Genomic DNA, 7743 nt, shown 5'->3' with positions numbered 1-7743 from the left:
ACTTTCCTATATTTTAGAGTCCTTTTCTCTGAAGTATGCCCGTAATAAGTCAGCTGTAACTTTTAAAATTAATGAGAAACTTTTACAATTAACATATTGCACATATGATTATCACTGAGTATTCACATCACCTTTACATCAATTTTGTCTGTTTTGCAATACTGGAGGTTTCACACTGAGCTATAACTTCACACTGAGCTACAGGCCCAGCCTTTCTTTTGAAAGAGTAACTCACTAAATCAATAAACTGCCCAGGATGGGCTTATATTTTTGATACTATTACTTCAGCTTCCGCAGAGTTTGGGGTTTACAAGCATGCCCCACCATACTAGGCTTCTACTTTAAGTTCTAGAAAAATAATTGACTTCCACTAAATTTAACAGAACTTTATTGAAACACAAACAAGAATAGGGTATCTGCACATCAGAACAACAGTCAGAAGAATAGCTTATTTATGATGGCTCAGTTCACTATAAGCTCAAATACTAAATATTATAACCTGGGCGAGACAAATATCAACAAGTGAGTTTTCAGTTTTGAGTTGGCATCAGAAAAATGATTTAGCTTGCATAAATATTTGCAAAGTTAGTGTTAGCATTAAAGAGGTACACTGCAACACACAGCTATTTTGTGAAAACCAAAGCATTATTTAACAATCATAACTTAGGAACATAGTAACAATCAGACACAAGTGATTAATCATACTAATTTTGTTGGTCTGCTTCCGGATTATTCTGATTGTCTATTTTGCTTTGCAGTAGTTTGGCAAATTGCTCAACTTCATGGAATATAGGAATAAGTGACTCAAGACTAAAATCATCATCACCGAAAAATGTCTCTTTTCTGATATTATCACCAATATTCTCAAATATTGTAAGAACAATTTCAATATTGCCATTTGCCTCCTCCTCGGAAAACAAGTTCATAAATACTGACACTGCTTCAGCACTTAGTAATTCTTTTATCATGTCAATATTTTCAGACAAATTCAGTAGCATTTCCAGAACATGACATCTTGTTCTGATATTGCCTATAGCTAGTAAGGTGAGAAAGCCAGGCATATAACTGGCAACCAGTGTATGATAGTCAGTAGTAGTAGTGAGATATCTAACTATCCTTAATCCAGACAGCTGCTCAAGGGAATCCACATTGTAAGCAAGTGTTTCCTCGCACACTTGACATACAAATGTTTCAATCATGTTTAGATTTGGGTAAGATGGAGCTGTACGAATCATATCTTTCAAAAACCTTGTCTTAACTCTGGAGGAAGGATAATTCAGCAAAGTTTCAATAAGCGAGACAACACCTGACTCCCGAATAAAATCTCGGGTAAATTGAGAAGCACTTCTCATACCCATTGCAATTTTACAAATTTCATGAATAAAAGGATCCTGAATTTCGTCCATTAATAAAAGGAGTTCTTCAAACTCTTCAGAATCAATCCTAAGTTCACACTGTATGCAGCTGCAGAACTCAGGCTCTGCATTCCTTTTGGCCCTAAGATGCTCTCGAATTTCCTGGACTGACCGGTAGGATGGAGCATATTGAAATGAGAACTGAGGTTGAAAATTAAACAAAGATTCTTGCTCTCCACCTTCTGCATTAAGCTCCTCATCCCCGCTTTCCTCAAGCATTTCAGGGAAAAGAGCTGCTTCGCTTGGAAATCTAACAGGGCTTAGGGATCGGAAGCCAACTCTACCCCATCGACCTGGTTTGAACTGAACAGTGACCTCATCCCAACTCTGAGGTCTGTGTGAAGGTTCAGATTCCTGCTTAACTGAATCCCAAGACTCACAAGTGGCCCTGAACACAGGGCTAGGATTTGATTCAAAATGGGCCTCATCTCCTACCCAGAACCAGGACCCTACTATGTCATCCTCATCATCAAGTAATGTCCCAGCCTCACAGTTAGTTCCATCACCAGCTTGGTTATTCATCTCCTGTGTGGCTTTAGACCAAGACTTAACAACTTCCCCTTTATCATCTTGTGATCCAAACTCACAGGTAGCTACAGTTTCAATTTCCTTAACAGTCTTGTCTCTAGACCAGAACCAGGACTCAATAATCATTTCTTCCTCATATGCTGGCTCTGATACACAGCACATCCCTACTTCTCTATTAACCTCTTTTCTAGCACAATAGCAGGACCCCAAAATTGTTTTTCCTTCAGTTTTTGACTGGGTTTCATCTACTGCCTGAGACTCAGCTTCTCTGTCAGATTCTTTAGGCCAGAACCAAGGTCCAACAATGATTTCCTCTTCCTCAGTCCCAGTCTTGGTTTCAAAAATATCTGCTGTAACTGTCTCTAAACTTGTTTCTGGTTCCCAGAACCAGGATCCAACAATGACTTCCTCCACATCAGCTTTGGAACTATATTTGCTGCAAAACCCACTCTCTTGAATAGCCTCTTGCCTACCCCAGGACCCCAAAACAGAATCCTCCTCCTCTTCGACTCTTACACTGCTCTCTTTCCTATTCTCAGTTTGTACCTCGAGGCCGTCTTCTTCCTCAGGCCAGAACCAAGAACCAATAATGTCCTCCTCTTCAGCTTCTAGCCTGGACTCCTTTCTATCAGTAGTCTCTATGGTGGTGTCTTTACCTTCTTTCCAGAACTGGGACTTCGTCTTGATCTTCTCTTCAGTTGGTAACATGGCCTTTTGTCTAGCCTCATAATCTGTACTGCCCTCTTCCACAGCCCATAACCAGGATCCCACAAGGGGCTCTGGTCCCGTGTATCTTTTGGACCAGAACCTTGAATCAGCAGTATCTTCTTCCTCTGGTCTAAGCTTCCAGTTTCCTCTACTAGCGCGATATAAACAGGGTTCTTCTTTTGCCCAGAAGCAAGACTTATTACTAGTATCTTGAGCTTCTGCCGTAAATTTGTTTGTGACACCACCTCCGAACTTCACATTGGCCTCCTCTCTAGCCACAAACAAAGATGGCATGATGACTTCTTCATGCTCCACGCCAGACTTGCTGTTAACTTTAGCCTCCTCACATGTATCTACTCTAGCCCAGAACCAGGACCCAAACATGGGATCCTCTTCCTCCTCAGCTCCTGGCACATCACAGCTAGTTTCCATCACAGAATCCATACGAGTCTGAGTCTGGTTTTCAGACCAAAACCAGGACAAAAATATTGTCTCTTCTTCAGATCCTTGGCTAAACTCTTCTCCAACCCCAGCCTCTATACTGACTTCTCCAGTCCATAACCAGGGACCTACAACTTCTTCCTCAGACTGTGGCCTTGATTCACAGCTGACCCCAACATCAGATTCTACACTAGCCTCACCAGTGCTCCAAAACCAAGACCCAAAAATTGTCTCTTCTTTGGGCTCGGGATTGACTTCTTCACCAGCCCAGAACCAGGAACCAACAATGACCTCTTCATCATTAGCTGCTAGTACAGATTGAGAGGTGGCCTCAGCCTCAATTTCCGTACTAGTTTTCTCCCCAGTCCCTACACAGGAATTGTCAACAAGCTCCTCAAGCACTGGACTAGATTTGCTGTTGGACCCTGTCTCCTTACTGACCTCTTCTTCAGTCCAGAACCAACTACCAACAATGCTCTCATCCTCCAGTTGTGGACTGGACTTTACACTGGCCACATCCGTCAGGGTGGACTCTTCTGTAGTCCAGAAGCAAGTCCCAGTGAAGGCTTCCTCCTGTGATCTTTGTTTTGGTTTGACCCTGGTTTTGACTTCTTCCTTTTCAATTGCTTGCACCCTGGCCTCTTTATTGGTGTTACACTTTAAAAATGTATTATCCTTTTCTTCAGGCCAGAACCAGGACTCTTTTTTTATTTCATCTGTAGAATCACACATGACATCAATGCAAGCTTTTTGCTTGTGACTGTGCTGCACCCTCTTATTGGTCTCTTTCCTAGCTCTAGGTAAAGACCTACATTTGGTCTCTTCTCTATCCCAGAACCAGGACTTCATAGCACTTTCACACTCAGACCCAGAACTAAATTCAACATTGACTTCTTTCTTAGACCTAAACCAGGGCCTACTATTGACCTCTTCCCTGGATCTGGGCAAGGAATTTGTTTTTTGTTTACCACAGAACCATGATGTCTCAAGAGACTCATCCTCAGAATCAGAACTACTAGACACGATATAGATATCCTGTTTGCTTTTGTGCCTGGGATAATCATTTGCCTCTTGTTTGGATATAGGCCTGAATCTGTTACTATCCTTTAACCCATTCCCAGGATGAAATCTTACACTGACATCTTCTTGATTCCAGAACCATGAATTCACAGAATTCTGAGAGGACTCTTGTTTGGATAAAGGCCTAAGAAAACTCCAGGTCTCATCATCAGTTATCTCTCCTGACCCAAAGGAAGGTTGGAATCCCACTTGAGAATGAACTTTCTTTCCAGTAAAGCTCTCATTGTCTATATTAACCAATTCTCTATCCATAAAAAGGCACTTAGTTTTAGGAACCAACCCAGAATCAGTACTGACCACTGGAAAGATTATGGCACTGGTTTGGGCATCTTGTTCTGTCTTTGACATTGGCTCAGTATTAAAATCATTCAGGGCCCAGGCCTGGGTATCATCTTTGGATCTTGACCCAGGGATCATTTTGATTTTACTCTTAGTATATACCCTACCCACTGCTCTTGCTTCGGTTTTAGACCACATTCCAGGAATAACCTTGGACTTTGTTTTAGGCCTTGCTCCAGTCATTATCTGTGCTTGGGTCCTAACCTTAGGTCTGACCACCAGAGGGACTTCACTCTCTATTTCAGCTACACCAAACTTTTCCACAGGTTTCTTTTCATGTTTATCCTCCTTAGCAAGTTCAAGCTCTGTACCAGTCATGATACAAATCAGAAAAAGCCAAGTTATATACACTTCCCCAAATCACAGGTGTAATCACAGCCAGAGAACAGTCAGAGGACTACAGTTTTACACACTAATCTTCTGGAAATGTAGACTATAAGCTGAAAACCAAGACATAGGCTTGATCATCAATTTGGTAGTCACTTAGCCTCCTACTGAAGATAGTCTCCCTCAATAATATGCATATAGGCAGAAAAACAAGAAGTTGATAGGGGGGTGCTGGATGATTCCTGGCGGGGTGCAGACCTGTTGAGGGTGGTGGCCAGCAGCAACTTCTGCACCACCAGAGCTGTCACTGGAGATCGATCTAGAGAAAAAGAACAAAATGGGGAATTGAATTTCTCATCCAATTGTGTTGCCTCATGCACAGACTCTCACAGAAAAAAATGGTGCCAAATGCTAGGCAGAAAAACTAAGCTATGATAAAAGTCTCTCCTTCTCTCTTGTGTGCTACAAAACAGATATGGGGACAGTGGGGAAAGCATGTTGACAACAGAGAAGCACAGAAGCCGGAGGACTGGACCCTAATCACCACAATTGGTTTCTACTACTCCACCCAAAAATGAACCTACACCCATACAAACCTGGACTGGTATGGTGCTATTTTCCACTCCTTTCTTTGTTCAAGTGGTATTAAGCTCCACAGTCAACCACAGGGGTCCTGCAGATAAACATACAGGAAAGAATCTTGTTTGAAGACAGAGGCATGCACTGTGGCTCTAGGAAAATCTTTCTCTCAGTTTTAGTGTGTAATCTCTCTAAAGGTTCCTGTTTCCTGCTTTTAGGTCTTCTCCCTTCTTAGCCCAACGCATGCCTATCTCAACATTTCTAAAATATCTACAGAAAACGGACAAGGAATGCAGTGGCAATGTACAAATCTAGCAAAAAGTAAAAGTATATGGGGTCCTACATCCACTTGGATCAAAGCCACCTGTTGCTCTTCAGGAGCTGTCCCCCCTGAGGCCCCCTTCTCACCAGCCTCCAGAACTTTGAGTCCGATCTCTCTTCTCTTGTTTTCTTGAAGAACTGACCAGCCTTAAAGCAGGCCTAAGGACAAACAGATGAAAAGGCTTAAGCCAAGTCAGGAAACAGTGATAACAAGCTGAGCCTGGTGGACAGCACATCATCAAAGAAAATTCTCCCCATTTTGTCCTTCAAGATTTGGGGACCTGATGGCTTAATATTCTCATTTTATTCGGCCCCTTGTTGCAGTGTTCCAGAGGGTAAGAAGCCTTTTCTAGACTTCCTCACACTTCCCATTACATCCATCTCCAATTCTGATGATCCACCACTAGGTGTACCACAGACTCCTACCTTGCGCAGCAGCATTGAACAGGGGAAGAGCATAGCATATTCTAGAAAGTATACTGTAAAATCTTACTCAGTAGTCCTTCATTGCCCCCTCCATGAGCCCACCTTTTTAGGTCTCCAATTTGGGGCTCATGAGGTGTTGGGGGGATATGGTAAATACCAGGATCGGCTTCAGAAAGGATAAGATTAGTAGGCACCACTGGAAGCCCCTCTGCTCTGGTCACAGTCACCCCACCTTTATGTGTATATCTATCCAGTGCTTGTTGCCCACCCCCCAACCCTACACACCTGCAAAAATCCAGGCCATTTTCCTGCTCCTTCTTTTTCTCAAGCCTCTCCTGTACAGATGCACACTGTGGCCTGTCAGAAATTACTACACCTGCCGCGCAGACAGGAGACTCTGCCACCGACAGGAACCTGGGGGTGGGTGGGGGGAGAGAGTATTCAGGACACGGGGTCTAACAGGCCCCATAAGGGAATCAGGGGCTGGCTAGCATGGGTGAGCCACCTTCAACCAGCTGTTCTGGACACGGTGTCCTCAAGCCAGCCCCTTCGCCTTCCGGGAGGCCTACCGGGATGCCCCCAGTCAAGACTGCCGCACTCCAATTTCTCCCACAGCAGGCCCTCACCTGCGACAGAGCCTCTCAGAGCAGACACTGTGGAGGGCGGGGCGCGGGCGTCCAGAAAGCCGGGGGGAAGCGGTCGCAGCTTGGCCCTCCACAGAATCCCACACAGCTTTAAATACTGCGCGCCACTTTCTGGGACCGGCTACGACCCGCTAGCCTCCTGTCTGCCTGGCGTCCAGGGTCTGGTAGCCTGCCGTAAGTCTGTCAACAGGGGAAGGCCGCCTCGCGCCTCCCGCCCCCGCACTCCCTCACGCTCTTTACGGACGCAGAGCGCAGGACATCGGGCTATCCCTCCTCACCTGTTCGCCCCTCTCCACTGGCAGCCGCAAACTCGGATTCCCACCGCTTTCCTGGTTCCTGCGCCACCAGAATGGCAAAGAACCGTCCGCCTCCCGCGCCTCTGCGCCAAACCCCGCAGGAGCTGCGCAGGACGCGACGCGGCGAGAACCGTTGGCCGCGAGGGTGAGGGGGGCGGAGGGATACGTCAGAAATCGCTCAACGCCCCCTCTCAGGCCCACCGTAGTTCCGACGAGGTGGGCGGGGCCAGGGCTAGCCTCCGTCTGAGGGGCGGCTCGGTATCCGCCCGCCTCAGTAGTCCCCAGCGCACCCTAACGTGCAGACCACCACTCTGTCTCCCACGCTACGCCACTATACCCTGTGGGGCTGGCGGGCGGCTGTGGGCTGCGAGGATGCGCGAGGAGGGGGAAGCAACATGGGGAGGTTGGCGGCAGCGGATGGATACCAAGCCGCCCCTCTGTGAGGCCGCAACGCAGTCTGCGGTGCGCCGCCCCCTCGTCTCCACTCCCCCTCCTTTCTCGACGCTTGGGGGGGGGGCGTGTCAAGAGCTGTGGCTTGGGGGGAGGGTGGGGGGTGGCTGCGCAACAGGCAGCCAAGGAGGCTCCCCAATGTTTGTCTGTCCCTGCTTTTCCCACCAGGATGGTGAGGAAGGTACTTCT

The 7743-nt window shown here is 46.2% G+C and overlaps 1 protein-coding gene across 2 annotated transcripts; it reads right to left on the bottom strand.

Moving 5' to 3' along the window:
- Positions 1-371: 371 nt before the first annotated feature.
- Positions 372-7524, bottom strand: Gprasp1 (G protein-coupled receptor associated sorting protein 1). 2 transcript variants are annotated; one of them, XM_063246213.1, is made up of 5 exons: positions 7087-7524; positions 6450-6578; positions 5826-5897; positions 5435-5511; positions 372-5157 (listed from the first exon to the last, which is right to left on the bottom strand). In XM_063246213.1, the coding sequence occupies exon 5, from the start codon at positions 4827-4829 to the stop codon at positions 705-707; it is 4125 nt and encodes a 1374-aa protein (XP_063102283.1). In that variant the 5' UTR covers positions 4830-5157; positions 5435-5511; positions 5826-5897; positions 6450-6578; positions 7087-7524; the 3' UTR covers positions 372-704. The 2 variants fall into 2 exon arrangements, with proteins under 2 accessions (XP_063102283.1, XP_063102284.1); XM_063246214.1 differs by lacking the exon at positions 6450-6578.
- Positions 7525-7743: the final 219 nt, after the last annotated feature.

Source organism: Cavia porcellus, unplaced genomic scaffold, assembly GCF_034190915.1.
Source record: "Cavia porcellus strain 051 isolate PalLab524CR breed Dunkin Hartley unplaced genomic scaffold, mCavPor4.1 scaffold_3, whole genome shotgun sequence".
Lineage (NCBI taxonomy): Eukaryota > Metazoa > Chordata > Mammalia > Rodentia > Caviidae > Cavia > Cavia porcellus.
The sequence above is the reverse complement of the archived record's forward strand: the minus strand, read 5'-3'. Positions and strand labels throughout refer to the sequence as shown.